The following is a 20,337-nucleotide window of genomic DNA, read 5'->3' as shown; positions in this document are numbered from 1 at the left end:
GCTGTTTCAGGAGTAATGCCCTGGAGGTAGTGGGTTCTGCAGCCTCTTGGTATGGAGGCCCGTGAGCAGGTTTTCACTATTTCAATAAAATGTTCGTATTCCTCAGGGATTGGCGCGACCGATGTGATCATGTCGTCTAACATGTCTGAGAATTTAGTCCAATCTGCCTTTCTGAAGTTGTATCTTCGTTTAAATCGAACTTCCTGAGGCCTTATTGTTGGGAACAGTTGGCATATTATTGGTCGGTGCTGTGTGTTTGGGATTGGTGGTCCCACTGATTTGGTGCATTGCTGTACGATGCTGTCGCTCACAAATAGGAGGTCTGGGTTATAACCTCGGTGCCATCTCCCGCTGTTGTAGGATGGTGGGAGCTTGCTATCATGGATGAGTGATAGTTTGTGCAGTTCAGACCAGGACAGGACAGCCTCTCCATTTCTGTCCTCTTGGGCATAGCCCCATACATGGCTATGGCTGTTGAAGTCACCAATTACTACCGCCCTTTGGTGCCTGTCAAAGTTCTCGGGGGAGGAGAAGCAGAAATCTTCATTTGGGGGCTTGTACACAGAGGTGATAGTGATGTTATTAAGCTCTACTGTTATAACCTCGATATTGTTTTCTTCAGTGTTGTGGGCGCTGCTGACTTGGAGGCCTGGTTTGACAAAGACAGCACTTCCATACTGCGCATGTGGTCTTTCCGCTACTAGGATCATTCCTGGAACTTTGGGTCGTTTCTGTCGTTCATCCCTGTGTGTTTCTTGGACACACAGCACGTCACATTTCTTATCTCGGCACAGTTCATAGAGCAGTTGTTCTTTGGCAGCTGACATGCCTTCGATGTTGAAGGGGCATGACAGCAAATGAGAAAGTCCAAACTTACTCCTTAAGATTCATTACCACCTAAAACTAAAAGTCACATTACTTACTTATGGCTTCATCCTACAGAATCCTGACATTTCTAATTTGGCAAGAGAGACACAAGATTCTCCACCAAAATAGGCCCAGTGTTGTAATTCACAGGGAATGCACTAGAAAATTTCGAATTCCGCACCAAGCTTGGAATTTTATAGCATGGCAGAATAGTTAAAGCAGGATCAACCACCTAAAATTGTGTATCCAAGATGCACCTCTGTTCTGATATCCTCCTTCAAACTAAACTAAAGGTGGAGAAGGTAAGTGGAGTGTGCAAATTAGAGACAACTAAGCCATACTCTGAAAGACTCGTTGGTGGGTATATTTGTTAGGTAGATAAGGTTGGTTCATAAGTAGATAGGTAGGTAGCTTGTTAAGCATGCATTCTTAATACCAGATGCAATGTTTTCCTGTACCCTTGGCTGCTCTTTGGGCTCACTGATACCCTATGTGTCTGGGGAATAGCAAAAAAGTATGTGCCAGAGTAATCTGTCACTGGCAAGTGGCAAAGCTTGCTGTCAGAGTGGTAGAGTAGCAATCTGTCGGGGTGATGACACACTGTGATCACAACTGTGTTTCTCGAGGCATCCCGCAGGATGATAAATTCTTCTGTGTCAAGACAAAATGCTGGTTTTGCATTTCTCCATTTCAAATGCCAGACTATTTAACACTGGGAGCCACAGATATGACAGCAACACAAACTGTCCTTGCTCTTTATTCAGTAAATACTTTTGTGAGCCAACTGCTTAGATACCATTTGGCTACTAAATGCAATAAATTTGACAAATCGGCTCTTTTTCCCCCTCTCGCACTTTTTGGAAAACAAATCATTGCCTATGAGATAAGAGGATGATGATGAAGTGACAGTAGTATTAGCATGAGCAGCACTATCACTCATCAATGTAGTATTATACAATATGACTCCTGTATTCTCAGGACTGAACCCTGTGGTTTCATTTACCCATGTCAGAAAAAAATGTCATCTCTAGGCATTTTCTTGGTCCTCCAGGTAATTCAATTGTATACTTCTAAAAAGTGACCAGAGCATCATGCTCGAGGACATAGCATTGAGCCATGGCAGTGGTTTCAAACTACTAATTCTACGGTGTAGATGAACCCTATATTTTTCTGTATGGAAGATGCTATTTCTTAGAAAATTCCATGCAAAGCAATGGCATTTGTGCACAGGATAGGCCCCAAACTGTGAAGATTTTCATCTGCCTGGGATTATTCTTGTCAGAGTTTCTACATGCTTAAAAAGAAAATGTAAAAATGTTTTCTGGTACTTTTAACAACCTTTTCACTTGCATTGATGAATCTGTGAAACATTTTAATCCAACTTTAAAAGAAGTTCTTAAGATACTGAATTCATTTTGGCCATAGTTTTCAAACTCTATGTTAGCATATATATTTACTCAAATAACCCAGAGTATTGTGCTCTAGACATGCTCCAAATGCAGTGCACGAGGATCCCTCAAAACCTTTTGATGTCCAGACGGCCAGCCAGGCTGAGACCACATTGAGTCTATCGTTGTGGTTTTGTCAGCCAAAAGCAGTTCCCTGGCAAGGCTTTGCTGATGGCACTACTTCTGATGAGATTACAACAGAATATTTTGTCATGTAACTAGCACGGTTGACATTTCCAGCAGGTTCTGCAGGGGAGTTGCTTCTAATTGGCAAAACAGTAATTTATTTATTTATTTATTTCGGTTATTTCTACCTCGCCTTTCTCACCCCTTAGGGGGGACTCAAGGCGGCTTACATCCGGCACAATTCGATGCCCATAATTACAATAAAATGCAATAGCAATCACACAATAGATTAAAAACAGACAATTAATACAGTACAATACAACACAATATAATATCAGCTAAAACAGCTCTGTAGCCCACGTTCATTGTGTCCTAAAATCTGTCAATCCGTTTAGCATTGCCATAGTCCTTTCCAACTCTAGTCATCATTACCTTGTTACCCTGTCAGACTACTCAAATGCCTGGTCCCATATCCATGTCTTCAGCTTTCTCCTGAAGGAGAGGAGGGATGCTGACGACCTAATTTCCCCGGGGAGTGAATTCCACAGGCAAGGGGCCACCACTGAGTAGGCCCTGTCTCTCGTCCCCACCAGCCTTACTTGTGATAAAGGTGGGGCCGAGAGCAGGGCCTCCAATGGTGGTGGTGACTCCAATGTGCTCTTGGCCAGGTTAACCACCTGGACAGTAAAAGGATTCCAGGGACATTCCTCAGCTGCACCCAGAGTAAGTCTGGAGCACAATAATGGGTCACTTGATGTGTGGATACTGGGTCATGCTAAATCCAGCTTGATCCAGCTGTCCACACCTCAAAAATACCAAAATCACTTCAGAACTTCCTGGAAACTCTGGAGGAATTTCCACTTCCTCTTGCATTGGAATAACAGTTGGAACAGTGGTTCTGTGGATAAATCAGTTGTGTGTCATGTTGCAAGATGCACACACTTGATTTGATTTGCATAGACATGGCCCAGGAGGACTTCTTTAATGTATGGATTCAGATCCTTAGCAGAGTCACCATCCTACTGATATGTCAGCCAGCACTAGTGACCGATTCCTATTTCAGGAAGGAAGGGAGGGAGGGAGGGAGGGAGGGAGGGAGGGAGGAAGGAAGGAAGGAAGGAAGGAAGGAAGGAAGGAAGGAAGGAAAGAAAGAAGAAGGCTTCTCCCTACTGCAAGGCAGATATTTGATGGCATTTTGCACTGGAGAAGATAAGCCACATGAAGTATGAGAACTGCTCTCTGGGCCCATCAGCTTTATCTCATGGTGTTGTCATGTGCTTTCTAGAAATGCATTGAAAAGCAACATTCACTGACTTTACTTTTAAGCCTCTGCCTCATCCATCTAAGCTTCAAAATAGAAGGATAAGCTTCAAAAATGTGATGTGGGTAAACCACAGATTGGATCTTCTCCTTGTTTTCTTTTTGTTGTTTCCCATTCTGTTATTATTTTTAGCTTTGAAATCAAATGGCACTTTTGCTTTCAGGAGCTTGCACTCCCAGACATGGGGAAAATCAAAAGCTTGAACCCTTTCATCCCCCGCAGTTTTCTGACAACCACATGAACAGGCTTGCTTGAAAACGCCTTTCATGCTCACCTCAGGAGCTCATGCCCTTCTCGGCGCACCACAGTGGTGCCGCCTGCCTTTTATTTGCTCCTGTGTGTTGGCATTCTTGCAGTTTCCTCCCTTTGCTTTTCCCCCTCTAGATGCGTAATGAAACAGGGAACAAGAGGGGAGGGAAGAGGAGGGGGGAACAGACAAGGAGGCTAAATGGAGCATAATAGGAAAGCCAGTAAATAGCATTTCATTTCCACCTGCCAGAGGTATGGAAGAGGAAAGAAAAAGCAGGGGCAGTGGGGAACTGACAAGAACCAGACATGAATGCCATGAAGCATGGGGATGTGGTGAGTAGGAAGACAATATCCCCCTGATTGCTTTTCCTTTTGTCTAATAACTTTTATTATGTTTAAAAATAGCTTGCCGTGACTCTTAGAAAGGTTTTCTTCTACTTTCCAAAGTTTGGAATTAATGCACGACAAGCAATGTAATTATTACCTGTAACTAGTTACTTTTCATACCACAAGGGCACATCAAAGATGACTTTAATTAAAGGGGAAGGGTGAGATAACAGTTATACTAAATGCCCATCTGTTTCAGAGTAAAATTCTGACAAGCGGAGTGCCGCAGGGTTCCGTCCTGGGCCCGGTCCTGTTCAACATCTTTATTAACGACTTAGATGAAGGACTAGAAGGCATGATCATCAAGTTTGCAGACAACACCAAATTGGGAGGGATAGCCAATACTCCAGAGGACAGGAGCAGAATTCAAAACGATCTTGACAGATTAGAGAGATGGGCCAAAACTAACAAAATGAAGTTCAACAGTGAAAAATGCAAGATACTCCACTTTGGCAGGAAAAACGAAATGCAAAGATACAGAATGGGGGACAATGCCTGGCTCGAGAGCAGTACGTGTGAAAAAGATCTTGGAGTCCTTGTGGACAACAAATTAAACATGAGACAACAATGTGATGTGGCGGCAAAAAAAGCCAATGGGATTTTGGCCTGAATCAATAGGAGCATAGTGTCTAGATCTAGGGAAGTAATGCTACCCCTCTATTCCGCTTTGGTTAGACCACATCTGGAATATTGTGTCCAATTCTGGGCACCACAATTCAAGAGAAATATTGACAAGCTAGAATGTGTCCAGAGGAGGGTAACTAAAATGATCAAGGGTCTGGAGAACAAGCCCTATGAGGAGCGGCTTAAGGAGCTGGGCATGTTTAGCCTGAAGAAGAGAAGGCTGAGAGAAGATATGATAGCCATGTATAAATATGTGATAGGAAGCCACAGGGAGGAGGGAGCAAGCTTGTTTTCTGCTTCCTTGGAGACTAGGACGTGGAACAATGGCTTCAAACTACAAGAGAGGAAATTCCATCTGAACATGAGGAAGAACTTCCTGACTGTGAGAGCCATTCAGCAGTGGAACTCTCTGCCCCGGAGTGTGGTGGAGGCTCCTTCTTTGGAAGCTTTTAAACAGAGGCTGGATGGCCATCTGTCAGGGGTGATTTGAATGCAATATCCCTGCTTCTTGGCCGGGATATTGGACTGGATGGCCCATGAGGTCTCTTCCAACTCTTTGATTCTATGATTCTATGAAAATTCACAATGCTGGCTATGAATTATAAAGTCTAAGGCCCCATCTATATTGCCATATAATGCAATTTCAGAATGCAGATTAACTGTACTGAACTGGATTTCACGGCAGTGTAGACTCATATAACCCAGTTCAATCTGCATTATATGAGTCTACACTGACCACTGTAACATAGTTCAAACTGCATTAGATGGGGCCTTACCTGACTTGAATGTAGGGGCACTTCCAGATAGGCCCTATATCCCCGGATCTGATCCCAGGTTTTTTGTTTATCCCAGATTATCTGGCAGTGCAGACTCATATAATCCTGTTTACAGAAGAAAACCTGGGATCAGATCCTGGGATATGGGGCCTGTCTGGAAGGGCCTTAGATTATCTGCAGTTACCTCCCTACTTAAGCTTTAAGACCTTCTCTTCATCCCACCACCTTCATAGACACGTCTGGTGGGAATGCTGGATAAGACCACGGTTGCTCCCAGACTTTGGACCTCCCTACCTAGGAAGCTCAAGATGGCTCTTTCTTTTCTGTCATTTCAGTAGCAAGTGAAGACCTTTTATTGCTGAAATTGTTTCAGGATTGTTGGAATTGTTACAACTGCTAGGTGCAGTAACAGAGTGAACTCTTTCTGGCATTTCTGGCATTTCCACCAGGAATCCAATGAAGGTGGTGGTATATAGAAAACTGCCTCCACCAAAAACTTTTGGGGATCCTTATATGGGAAAATATGGCCCTTCAAATACTCTAGGCCACATTGTCATTTCACACTCTATCATAAATTTGATAAATCCTATATTTTCCAGTTGAAAGGCATTTCAAAATTGAAAGAAGCTCTTAAACATACAGACAAATGTTCAGTTTACAAACCCAAAGACAGTTGTGAAACACCAACATATCTCTGCTAGAACCTGGAAATATAAATATAAATCCAGAGCTTCGTTCTAATTTTGATTAAAAGCCCAGCTAGTGTTTGGAATATTCAAAGGGGGATTTCTGGAATGCATTCAAGCTCACCTGTTGTTCTGACTGAGCTGTTGGCAACTGGGCATGTTTGCTCCTCTCTTTCCTTCTGAGCAGAAGAAATACTTCAAAAGTACATTTAGTACTGAGTAGAAATGCCAGACTGACAACCCTGGAGATTGAAGATTCCTGTTTACCATGTGGAAAATGCTTCCAGAGAGATGCCTTCCAAAGTTCCTTTGCCAACATGACTCAGTTGTGATTTGCAAAAGGTCCTCCTGTGCGGAAGAAATGGAAGTTGCTATCTTCATGAGAATGTCTTCAAGAACTTGGCACCTGGTCCAGAAACCTCTAATGTTATTGGAGCACACTGAGTCTGGCAGAGTCCGCTAGCATCCTAGGGGAGATGTCAGGGCCAATTGCCTCATCAGAACTCACCTACAATGAGATATGCCTTAGTCAGCCCCCATCAGTGGCTAGATTTATGGGCTTATATACACTGCCGGGTATAGAAATGAAAGGGATACTTGGAGTTGTCAACCGGCCACATTGCAGGTTTAACTTTTGCAGATTTAAGTTCTCCAGTGCAACAATAAGGTCTCCAGTGCAACTTCAGCATGACACTGACCATAAAGTTGAATCATAGAACAATTGAGTTGGAAGAGACCACAAGGACCATCTAGTCCAGTAGTTCTCAACCTGGGGTCCCCAGATGTTTTTGGCCTTCAACTCCCAGAAATCCTAACAGCTGGTAAACTGGCTGGGATTTCTGGGAGTTGTAGGCCAAAAAACATCTGGGGACCCTAGGTTGAGAACCACTGATCTAGTCCAACCCTCCTGCATGCAAGAAAAGCACAATCAAAGTACTCCTGACAGATGGCCATTTAAATCGAGATGCAATTCCTAGAGATTTATAAAGAGAACACCTCTCTACGTCCTCCAGTGTGAAGTTTAAAACATTCCTATTTATTTATTTATTTATTTATTTATTTAAAACATTTATATTCCACCCTTCTCATGCCGCAAGGGACTCAGGGCGAAGCAAAACATATATACGGCAAACATTCAATAATGGGACATAAAACCATAAATATGTACAAACATTAAAATCACTTATATCCACATTAAAAGTTACTTAAAAACCATCTCAGAACACCGTTTTGCTTCATTGCACTGCCCCAAAGGTTTGATTCCACAGCCAGGTCTTCACCAACCTTCTGAAGGACAGGAAGGAGGGGGCTGATCTAATATTGTCAGGAAAGGGAGTTCCATAACTGGGGGCAATTGCTGAGAAGGCCCTGTCTCTCATCCCCACCAAACACACCTGTGACAGTGGCAGGACCGAGAGCATTCCTAGTTCTTCCAAGTAAATAAATTAATATGATTATTTGTGGGTTTTCCACATTTGCAAATATACTTGCAGATATAGAGAGCCAACTGTATTAATTTTCTTGTGGAAAACAAGTTTTTCAACACTTGGTAAAACTTGCCAGGAAGAATATTAAAATTTCTGCATTTCTTTCTGTTATTTGTCAAGTTTTTGTGTTATATTTGGAGTTCCTTCAGATAGAGGGGTGCAATTTAGAAAATTATTATTGTTGTTCTTGTTGTTGTTGTTGTTGTTGTTATTTTACTGACACAAAAACACAGTATGTCACAGCAAATGAGATATTGTTATTATTATTATTATTATTATTATTATTATTCAAGCTTTTCAAAGTCATGTTAGAGGAATATATATATATATATATATATATTTCCCATGCACTCAAATACTTGCATCAAAAACAGGTTTTCTGTCAAGAAAACACTGTTTTCTACACAATAAAATGTTTGTTTGGGCAGGAAACACATTTCTCTGCTGTTTTGAGCCAATGTTTGTATATTTCTACAAAAAATCCCCAGATTATCCTGCAATGACAAAAAATTGTACAAGAACCATTCGCATTTGCATGCAAGGATGACATAATTGAGGACTGAGATCCCTGTCTGGGTGTCTAAAGGTCAGGTGTAAAGAATAGCTGTATAAAAATCTAAAATGCTAATTTCTGCTAACTGTTGGAGCATTTCTACAAATGTCAGATAAGTGGAAAGGGAAGAGAACATCAGAGTGAATCACAAGTGGGTCTTCTTTAACTCATGTGCACGTTTTCTTGACTCTAAGCTCAGGGACACCTGGAAATGGATCCTAAGGAAATCCACAGAGTCCTATGGAAGCCTGGAATTCCAGATTGTTTGCTTTTCCATCTGAAACACTTAAAAAAATTCCTGGGAATTCATCTAAGTCAGTATTTCTCAAACTGTTCTCCTGTAGATGTTTTGGACTTCTGCTCCCACAATTTCTAACAGCTGGTAAATTGACTGGGATTGCTGGGAGCTGAAGTTGAAACACTTGGTGGGGCAGAGATTGAGAAACACTGTCTAAATCATTCTTTATTTATTTACAATATTCTAAATCACCCATTAACAAACAAACAAACAAACAAAAAAGGCTTCCCAGCAAGATTGTAAAGCTGTTAAAATTGTTGCTATGTGCCTTCAAGCTATTGCCAGTTTAGGGGTTTTCTTGGCAAGACTTAATGCAGTCTGGTGCAATTTTAACTGCCATGGCTTATGACAGGCATGTAGCCGGGGGGGGGGGGGGGGGCTTGAGGGGCTTCAGCCCCCCCCCCCCTGAAATTCTCATGGTGGTTCACGAAAAGGCCTTACTGGTGCATTATTTAAACTTATATTTATTCATATCATGATCTGATCACCATACTCAATATATCCCATATGCATGTGGGTATTGGGGTAATGATACAAAAGGTTGGCTAGGGTAGACCCTCTTTCACTCAGACTCAGCCCCCCCCAAAAAAAAACTCAGCCCCCCCAAACCCCTCCTGAAAAATCTCAGCCCCCCCCCCCCCCCGAATCGAAATCCTGGCTACGGGCCTGGCTTATGATATAAAATCATGGGAGTTATGTTTGGGGAGGCACCAGTACCCTTGGCAGAAATAACTAAAGACCGTATAAAGCCACTGTTCACATGATTCCAAAGTATTGAGTGATGGCAGTTAAAGTTATTTATTTACTCTATTTGTACCCTGCCTTTCTCTACCCTGAAGGGGACTCAAACTGGATGTGTTGTACAGTAGGCATGTGCAATCTGGATAAACTGTGAGCAGTTTCAGTGTCCAGGATATCAGTGGGGGTCTTGAATCATTGTTCAGGTACCTCTCGAATTCAGGAGGACAGAAATCCATTTTCAATCTGGGAAGCCAAAAGATTCATTTTCTATCTGGCCCATTGGCAGCGATAAGGAGAACTTCCCAGGCTCCCATTCCTGTCTTTTTAGGCATCATTTGTCCTATATTCTTCATATAAACCTAGATTAAAAGATTAAGGGTGAAGATACCACTCTTTCTATGAACTTTTCCCTTCGGTCTGTAGAGTAGACCTGAGTTTTAGCGGCTGCCTACCTCCCTGCAATCCACATGTAACTGAAAGAAACCGAAAGCAGCTGATTTTCGACAGCCAGTGTTCTGTTGTGGACGGTAAAAAAATGGCAGCGGAGCCAATGCCTTTACAGGCTTCCAAACCAGCCGGACCAACCAAACAAGCTGAAGGCAAACATCCATAACAAATCCATGCACAAACCTATTGTACTGTATAGATACACATTTTTTTCTAGGGCTGAGAAAATGCCACTTACCCAATGTATTTCAATAGTTCAAACTCAGTTTTCTGGAGTTCTGCTCAACATTTAAGCCATTTGCACTAGATCTTGTTTCTGCCATCCCTTTATTTTCCTTGTGGCATCTCCTTTCCACAGCTGGCATAATTCTGTTTGATGGGTCACAAGTTTGTCAGGACTCCAATAACTACACTGGAGAATATCACACAGATATATTTTGGTGACAAGCAAAATGTCAGTGTGACTACTGTGAAATTCTCAAGGGTGTACATTTCCTGTCCCCTAAGTAATTGCTATTGTCTGACAGCACCTATCTCCCTTGGTTGTGTCATTTTCAGTTCCATTAGAAGCCCACGTCCTCGTTTGGGGACATCATCATAAAATGCCTCATGCACAACCAAATGAGTACACTACTCTATTACAAACTATTCATTTTGCAACATTTTGCAATTGGGGGTGTTGGGGGATATAATTATACTGCCAAGAAATATAGGCATCCATCTTGCCCACAGATTAATGGATATATCTAGGCTAGACCAATGAAAGGATTGAGTTACATTTAATCACCTGCTGTCTTTGCAGCCAGCACTTTAAGTAATTACACTGCCAGGTTTCCAATCTAAAATATTGTACATTTAAACTCCATGAGACAAAGGTAGGTGAAAAAAAAAAGAAGAAATGCCAGTGTCAAAAACTCATTTGAAAAAACTTTACTTGTATTACATCAAAATGCTCTCCCCAGTTTCGTATTGGTATTTCTTCCAGAGCCTTCAAATTCACATGGAGATTTTCATGAGGCAAATTGGAGAAGGTGGAAATATTTGTAACAGTATAAGTAGTTTAAATTATCTCCAGTTCAAGGCCAGCCTTCCCATTATGCAGAACTTGGTGATGACCTCAGGCAGTAGATGCTGAGAAATAGCAAGTGTAGCCACCTGACTAACAATTCCTCTCTATAGAAGGTTGAAGCTATATGCATTTTTCAAACTGACCTGAGCCAAGTAATCCAGAGACCCATTCACATTATAGTACCATGATGCCACCTTAACTGCCATGGTGACAACCTATGTAATTCTGTCATTTCCAGTTTATAGAAGATTAACTACAGATAGACAGTGGAACTTTGGTATCTGACGGGGCTAGGTTCCAGGACCCAAAATCTGTGGATGCCCATGTCTTATTATATATAGTAGTGTAGTAAAATAATGTCCCTAATTAAAATGATAAAATAAACAATGATATAGTGAAATATTTAAAATACAACTATCATAATTGAAAGTGCTGCCTACTAGGGCTGGGTAACCACGGAAAAATTTGTTTCTAAACTCGATTCATTTCCAGGCGGCACTAGCGTTTCCAAATTCTAAATACTTCCGAAATTTTGAGATTTCAAAATTTCATTATTTATGAAATTTCGTTAATTTTGAATCGATTCGTTAATGGCGGACGCGATTGCGCAATATGCTAAAAAAACCTCCAAATGGGACAGGGGGAACTTCTGAAGCTTCCCTCTCCCTCTGTTGTTGACTGTTGGTGTGATAATTTATTTTTTATCATTGATAAAACAAACAACAACTATAAAACTTGCACCAGACATACGGAAATAATTACGAAACAATTTCGAAACAATTTTGAACCAATTACAAAACAATTACGAAACAATACGAAATAAATTGGAAAAATTGTTCCGATTTTTAATTACTCCTCACACTATTCCTGCATGGCTCAATATCGGATCGTAAGCTAATTTAAATACGAATTAATAATGAATTACGAAATTAACGAACGAAACCGCCCAGCCCTACTGCCTACCTACTGTCCTTTCGCAACTGAAATGAACCAACCACCCTAGGCAATCTCTTCATCGTACCTTAAGGTAAAGATGACCATGAATATGCTAGGAACACAGATTTCTCCAAACTAGGAAATTTCACCTTATCATATTTAAGATGTATCCCTCATGGAATCCACAGAGTTAACAGCTGAATGAAATTAAACTAAATGCTTTTTGAGTTTTGTGGAACACAAGTTACACATGCATTATTGACTCATGTGCAACAATACCCTTCAGCATCTCATAAAGTAAAATAAGGACATATTTGTAACACTCAGTGGTGAAGAATAACATTCAGGCAACTTTTTTTGCTGGAGCAGAACAAATTATGTCAGATGCTGCCAGAGTGGTGAGCCATTGAATCAGATTCTTGAACAGTCATTCAACATATGGGCCATTGAATTTATCTGATGGCTCAACACTAGTTGAGAATAGCACAGAGATTTTGGTGAAAAGTGGGCAGTTGTGGGAGGCCATGGGGTCCCATTAGCTCCTGAGGAGACCTGGAAAAGCTTCAGCCCTTCCACTCTATTCTCCCTATAACAATTGTTTTGGTTAACAAAGCAAGCCCCCCACCCTTTTTTTTTGCAGTTTTGAGTCCCTAAGAACATCTTAGGTACAGGGAAAGCCTTTTTAATAGTACCAGGAGGTAACCAAAGACCTTTTTCACCCTAGAGTATGCAAACGTGTCTCAAGAATGTCCCATGGTCCCTAGAAGTCATTTGGGAGCATATTTGATGCATGGTGGAGGGAGGCACCAAAACCTCTCAGGAAGAGCATACATGCCCCAGACTTTACCTACCCTTGATAAGGGATATTTTCATATTTCTGGATGACAAAGTCATGACCAGAAAGAATCCATTGCACTCTGGCCCAATAAGTACAACTACAGTGCAACATCAATATCTGGAATTATTACGTTCCTGAACTTTCCAAGGAAACCGGATATCACATATCATAGTGAATCCTATTGAAATGAATTACTTGTTCCAGAATTTTCTAGATCGTCCAGATGCTTCTAGGATGTTCCTCCACCAAATGTTGGCATAAGGTTGTCCTGGAGGACCCAGTAAAGTCCTAGAGGGATATCCATTTCAATGGGGAAAATATCACCAAATTATGATAGAATTTAGAAAATTTCTGTATTTTATCAGATGTAGCTAGGTATGGGGGTCATGTTGTACGTGTATAAGAGAAATTAAGTATGAATTTACTCCTAGAGAAATAATGCATATAATTTATTAAAGTGAGCATGAAGTAGTCCTACTTGAAATACTTAAGTCCAGTCAAAAAGGGAAGGGAATTGCAAATGTTTGACTTTCTGGCTGAAACTATTTCGCAGTTCCCAATATTTTGAGACAAACAATACCTTGCTTCCAATCTTTGCCTGTTTACAACGCTTCTGGCACACTACTTTACTTCACTCCTAACTGATTTTAGGGCTGAACATTTTTAAGTCTGAGACATACACTTAATCTGCAGACTCTAATAACTCAGCATGCAATTTCTTAAAGCTGCCTCTTTTTTCCATCTCTTTTCTCTGAATTATTCCCCCCCTTCGAACTTGGTAGCCTCTATATTCATATATATATATATGAAAAAAAAAACACACCAAATTGCAAATAAATATTGACTGTCATAAGAACAAAGGGCACAAGGGAATGAAGACATGTGACACCAGCAGACAGATCAATTAATTGATCCCTGGCAAATCTGGATAACTTTATTTCTCAGTTTATTAAAGATTTTCAGAAGCTTCAAGTTACTTTTGGCAGACGCTCAACTGTCAACAGTCATTAAATCACATACGGTAGAGTGAATTTGGTAGAGAAGGCGAAGACTTCAGATTTGTCTTCCTTTCAAAAATTGTATTATGTATGGTTGACCTTTATAATTCAGTAAACACTTTCAAACGTTCTTCTTCAAAAAATCCTGAGATAATAAATTCACTCACCCCACCATTTTCAATGTCATTTCCTGGTTATTGAGGGCAATGCATTACAAGTGGAAGCCAATGGCCCTCTAGATAAACCTGGATTGTGAATCTTGACAATTCACAGCATTGCTTCTGCTGACTTGTGCAATACAATCATACTTTGAGGACCACATGATTTCCAAACCTTCCATAAATATTGGCTGATATTTCTAAAATTTCTCCACAAAATGTTTAGACACATGTTTATGGTTAGGTTGCAGATATCTCAACTTACTTACCTGGATAAAATCCCATTAAATTCAGTGGGTGGTACTTTGGAATAGACTTGTAAAGCTTTTCCTGTCCATTTTTCTATAACTGTTCACTTTGAACTAGCATTTTAAAAACTAGTTTATTGAGTTTAAACTCCACAATTTGACAATACGTGGGTAAGGATCAAAGAAAGGGATGTCCACACTACACAGTTACAGTGCTTCAATTCCGTTTTAACTCCTATGACTCCATCCTATGGAATCCTGGGATGTGTATCTTAATGAGATACTCATCCGTGTGCACCTTCAAGTCTCCTATTGCCTTCCAGTGACCTCAGAAATTCCATGGGGTTTTCTTAAGGAAACCATTCCCTGAGGTAGTTTTGGTAGTCACTTCCCCTGAAATACAGTCTATAAAACCTAATGTTCAATTTCGGTCTATCATCCAAGTTCTAACCTGTGATTCCAATATCAGACAGAATTCTGATGCCTTTAGACTTAGTATATTCCCCTGAACTACACTATGAGAGCTCTGTGACACAGAATTCTCAGTATTCTGTGAAATACTAAAGCCCAGATGTTCAAAAGCCAGTGTGCATTGGGATTCTGCCATAGTATATCCCAGCTATGTATTATTTAACCCCTGTCTCATTCCCTGACTTCTCTAATGAAAGATGGGTCACTGAGATTTGGGTTAACTTGTTTTATCCTACATTGTTTTATCCTACAGGTGCTCTTCCTGCCTATTACAGGGAAAACCAACTGATCCCTAATCCATCGAAAACACAGACATGCACCTTTCACCTTAAGAACAGACAAGCATCCCGAGCTCTGAGGATTATCTGGGAAGGGATCCCACTGGAGCATTGCAACACACCCAAATACCTGGGAGTCACTTTGGACCGTGCTCTGACCTACAAGAAGCACTGCCTGAACATCAAGCGAAAAGTGGGCGCTAGAAACAACATCTTACGAAACCTGACTGGCACAACCTGGGGATCACAACCAGACACAGTGAAGACATCTGCCCTTGCGCTATGCTACTCTGCTGCTGAGTATGCATGCCCAGTGTGGAACACATCTCACCACACTAAAACAGTAGATGTGGCCCTTAATGAGACATGCCGCATTATCACAGGGTGTCTGCGCCCCACACCACTGGAGAAATTACACTGCTTAGCCGGTATTGCACCACCTGACATCCACCGGGAAGTAGCAGCCAATAGTGAAAGGACCAAGGCAGAGACATCTCCAGCTCATCCCCTGTTTGGGTATCAGCCAGCACGTCAACGACTTAAATCAAGACATAGTTTTCTTAGATCCACAGAGACATTCGCTGGAACACCCCAGCAAGCGAGAGTCCAAAAGTGGCAGGCCCAAACCCAGCACCTCAATCCATGGGTGATACCAGATGAGAAACTCCCCCCTGGGCACACAGAAGACTGGGCGACTTGGAAGGCGCTGAACAGACTGCGCTCTGGCACCACGAGATGCAGAGCCAAACTTAAGAAATGGGGCTACAGGGTGGAATCCTCGGCATGCGAGTGCGGAGAAGAACAAACCACTGACCACCTGCTGCAATGCAACCTGAGCCCTGCCACATGCACAAGGGAGGACCTTCTTACGGCAACACCAGAGGCACTCCAAGTGGCCAGATACTGGTCAAAGGACATTTAACCAACTGGTTGCTGATGACACGATAAATCCTACATTCAAGACCAAAAATGCCTGGACATTATCTAAACTTCCAAATTTGACTTCTGGCCCAATTTGGGGCTATGGGACCATGTAGACAGGCCCTTTGACTACAAAATAATACGAAATTGGAGGAGAGAGAGAGAGATAAGGAGGGGGAAATGGAGAAAGGGTGAGCTTGGTTTACCACCCTCCGGGTAATGATAACATACCAGTCACAAAAGATTAGCCCTTTTTAATGATGGCACCCCACCTCTGAAACCTTCCCCTCTGGAAGGCTTATCTGGCACTGTCTCAGCATGCTAATGTCATTTTGCCTTCACAGACATCTTAAAGGTTTTAGAACTTTGTAAACTTGTATTTTATGTTGCTTTTAGAAAGTATTTCTGAAACAAACTAAAATGTTGGTTGTTGCACAAAAACCTTTAAAACCACATGAACTTTACACAGAAGTCTTGAACTTCTGTGTAAAGTTTTAAACTTAAAAGATTGTCTCAGTCCAAGATTCTCCTGATTGGTTTCCCAACACCAAATTTGCCAAACATTTTTAAAATATTGTTGAATATTTTCCTAGTAGCTGGTACCATTTTAGATATATTAAAATGCTGATATCCTGACAATGAGAAATAAATTAAGGATTTTTCCTGTAACAGGTAAATCCGATTCACTTCAATGCATTTTAATTCATTACCTTTGCATGAATGTACTGACTTACCCTCTCTGGAAGAGATCCACATTATGGAATTTGTGCAGTTCCACAGAAAAGTCAACAGTTCCCTGGACCTCCGACATGATGTCTTCAGGTCATCACCTAAAGCATAGATGAAAAAGGAAGATTGTGAGAAGATACAGAAGATGAATATACTAATATGTTGATATTAACTCAATGAAGAAAATTGATTTTCTCATCATTGACCATCATTGGATTAAAACATGTTGGTGGTTTAATCATTAAATATTTTAACATTTTGTGTACAACTACTGAACACTGACATGCAAAAACATCAAAACATGAAATATTAATCAGTACTGAAAATTCTAACAGTGGCACAGTGGGTTAAAGCACTGAGCTGTTGAGCTTGTTGATCAAAAGGTCGCAGGTTCGATTCCGGGGAGCAGCGTGAGTTTCCGCTGTCAGCCCTAGCTTCTGCCAACCTAGCAGTTCGAAAACATGCAAATGTGAGTAGATCAATAGGTACCGCTCTGGCAGGAAGGTAACGGCGCTCCATGCAGTCATGCTGGCCACATGATCTTGGAGGTGTCTACGGACAACGCTGGCTCTTCGGCTTAGAAATGGAGATGAGCACCACACCCCAGAGTCAGACATGACTGGACTTAATGTCAGGGGATTACCTTTACCTTTACTATTGTCATATAACAACCTTTGAAATGATTTTCAAGAAATTATAACAAATGACCAGGAGATGTTTAATGGATTATTTCCAAGCCTTGAATTGTTTCAATGGCAAAAAGGCTCAAATTCAAAAAAGACTAATTTGCAGAATTCCAATAATTTTCTTGTCCAGTACTTCTTTTTTCTAACAGCAATCAGACAATGTCTTCAGGGAGCTTTTCAAGGGAACTTGAAAATAATAGATGTTCTTCTCTCATATTAGATGATGCCATGAAAATCAGGGTGTTGACGTGATTTGAAGGTTCCACTAGATGTGCTTCTACACTGCTGAATTAATTAAGTTTGACACCACTTTAACTGTTATGGCTAAATGCTAAGGAATCATGAAGGCCAATGAAGGCTAAACACTTTCCTTCTAAAAGTTTAGAAGAAAAATGTTTTGATTGAATTGATTTCCCACCAACATTGGCATTTACATTCACTTTTGTACCCTAGCAACTAGTGCTGATGTCTCACCAAAGTAAAATTAATGATTCTATAGCATTAAAACCAAGGGGTGGTTTGGTTTTGCTCCAGGAGAGGGGACATTTAGGAGCAATTGTATCCACCATCCTGGCCATTTCCCCATTCCAGAGGTCAGCCAGAGTTTTGACAAGTTCACCTGCCAAGATGACTGGAAAATCCCCAAGAGCCATCAGGAATCCATCTGGATCCATAAGCCTCCTGGGGCGGAGCATCTCAATTGGTCCCCCACCCCTGTGGAGTTTTGGAGTCCAAGTAAGTCTAAACCTGAGCAGGTTTAGTGATTGGTCCATGACAACCGGAGTGTGACAAGTTCCTCCACATCAAAATCACCATCATCCCTTCCTGCACAAAAAACAAGGTCCAAAGTATGTCCCGCAGTATGGTTAGGGCAAGATACCACCTGGGACAGGCCCATAGTTGTCATGGAGGCCATGAAGTCCTGAGCCATTTCCAACAGGGCAGTCTCAGCAAGGATGTTGAAGTCTACCAGCACTATTATCCATTGAGACTCCAATACCAACTCCCAAACAATCCTGGCTAGCTCAGGAAGGGAGATTGTTCGGCAGCAGAGTGGACGGTACACCAACAGAACTCTTATTCTGTCCCAGTTGCCCACCTTTAGAGAAATATATTCAAAGACTGTTGACTGTGGGATGGGGAACCTGGTCAGAGGGGTTTGAATCTTGATAGACCACTGCAACTCTACCTCCCCATCCCCCCCACAAGTCTCACATGCTGCTACACAGAGAATCGTGGTAGGCTGATCTGAGAGAGATTAACTCCAGTCTCATCCAGCCACGTCTCCATGATACAAACCAGGTCATCCAGGATAAAGTCCTGGATGGCAGTTTTTTTTTCCATTTACTGACCTGGCATTCAACAGCAGCATTTTCATCCTAAGGGGACTGTCTTTTGAACAAATCGGCAATGCCAAAGATTCTAGAAATGTTCACATATGTCTCTTGTACTAGTCCTACCCCAATTAAAATAAAAATTAGCAAACTACTCCAATAGAATGGTCAAATAGCCATCAAAATTATGTTGTTATCAGCACAGCTGGGACTAGTTACACATGGTATTGCATCAGTAGTACCTACTTTACACATAAAGCTCATGTTGATGTAAATCTGTTAGTTGTAGAGGAGCTGCTATATTCCTTCTCCTGCATTTATACCTGATGCTGTTGTTCAGTTTTTATCAGGATTATAGAACCTCAGTTGTAGCATGGTTTTGTGCTTTTCAATTTCTGGCATAATTTTCTTAGCACAAAATGGATATTGAAATACACGTAAAAGTACCTATTTTAGCGTACTATGCATCAAAAGAAAATGCTTACAAGAAAAATGGTGTAATCTGCAGAAATATCCTGTGTAGCTTGGCTTCTTGGTAAGCAGGATTGATAGAGTTTGCTATCTCAAAGCAGGTTCACATACAATCACAGAATCATGAAATCTGTGATCATATCTGAACCTGCTGCAAGACTCACACACATTTTATCAGTTCTGCTTATCCATGGGACTTCTTGTTTGCTGAAACTCAGCTCATGAGATAAATGTGAACACTCATATCTGTAACTATCACATGCACAGAGTGCTGATTCCGACTTAAGATATTTTGCTTTCTAAGAAAGAGCAACATGTGATACCTACTCACTCATGTCAAGGTATTCTGTAGCCAAAGCCTGTAGCCATATTGTTTTAGCATATGAGGCAACAATTGACATAAGTTCTCCTCTCCAGACCTACCAACAATAAACAGCAACACAAACATTTACTAGATTGCTGCCCACTTTGTAGCCATATTGTAGCCATTCTGTAGCCATATTGTTTTAGCATATGAGGCAACAATTGACATAAGTACTGCTCTCCAGACCTACCAACAATAAACAGCAACACAAACATTTACTAGATTGCTGCCCACTTTGTAGCCATATTGTAGCCATTCTGTAGCCATATTGTTTTAGCATATGAGGCAACAATTGACATAAGTACTGCTCTCCAGACCTACCAACAATAAACAGCAACACAAACATTTACTAGATTGCTGCCCACTTTGTAGCCATATTGTAGCCATTCTGTAGCCATATTGTTTTAGCATATGAGGCAACAATTGACATAAGTACTGCTCTCCAGACCTACCAACAATAAACAGCAACACAAACATTTACTAGATTGCTGCCCACACAAGACACCTCAAATCTGCAGTCTAAGTGAACTACATCCCCCTGTTTAATGGCTGGGCAGGCTCTCACCATTCCTGATGATGCAACATAACTTTGGTGGAGATTGCTGGTCAAAGATAAGAGTATTTATCAGTATTTATCAGCTGCTAACCAACCAGAAAAACATTATAAGTTTCCCTGATTCATCTCCCTTTGGCCCTTTACAAAGTCTTTCATTTGGTAAATTTATTATAAATTTCATTAAAATGGTATCTCTAAGAATCTGTAGATCTTCAAGTGCAACTGCTGGAAGTTGACCATAGAAGTCCACTGTAGCACCTGGAGAGAACA

At 41.2% G+C, this 20,337-nt stretch overlaps 1 protein-coding gene across 4 annotated transcripts in view; it reads right to left on the bottom strand.

The window, feature by feature from the left end:
• The window catches only part of FAM135B (family with sequence similarity 135 member B), a 477,503-nt gene that overhangs the window by 397,290 nt on the left and 59,876 nt on the right, over window positions 1-20,337 (bottom strand). For all 4 annotated transcript variants that reach the window (XR_010909793.1, XM_060775909.2, XM_067467274.1 and 1 more), the window contains exon 2: window positions 16,662-16,757. Coding sequence is in view for 3 of the 4 variants with exons in the window: in XM_060775909.2 (XP_060631892.2) it covers window positions 16,662-16,738 (77 nt within the window). In the remaining variant the exon portion in view is untranslated. The remainder of the gene's footprint in view (window positions 1-16,661; window positions 16,758-20,337) is intronic.

Source organism: Anolis sagrei, chromosome 4 (assembly GCF_037176765.1).
Source record: "Anolis sagrei isolate rAnoSag1 chromosome 4, rAnoSag1.mat, whole genome shotgun sequence".
NCBI lineage: Eukaryota > Metazoa > Chordata > Lepidosauria > Squamata > Dactyloidae > Anolis > Anolis sagrei.
The sequence above is the reverse complement of the archived record's forward strand: the minus strand, read 5'-3'. Positions and strand labels throughout refer to the sequence as shown.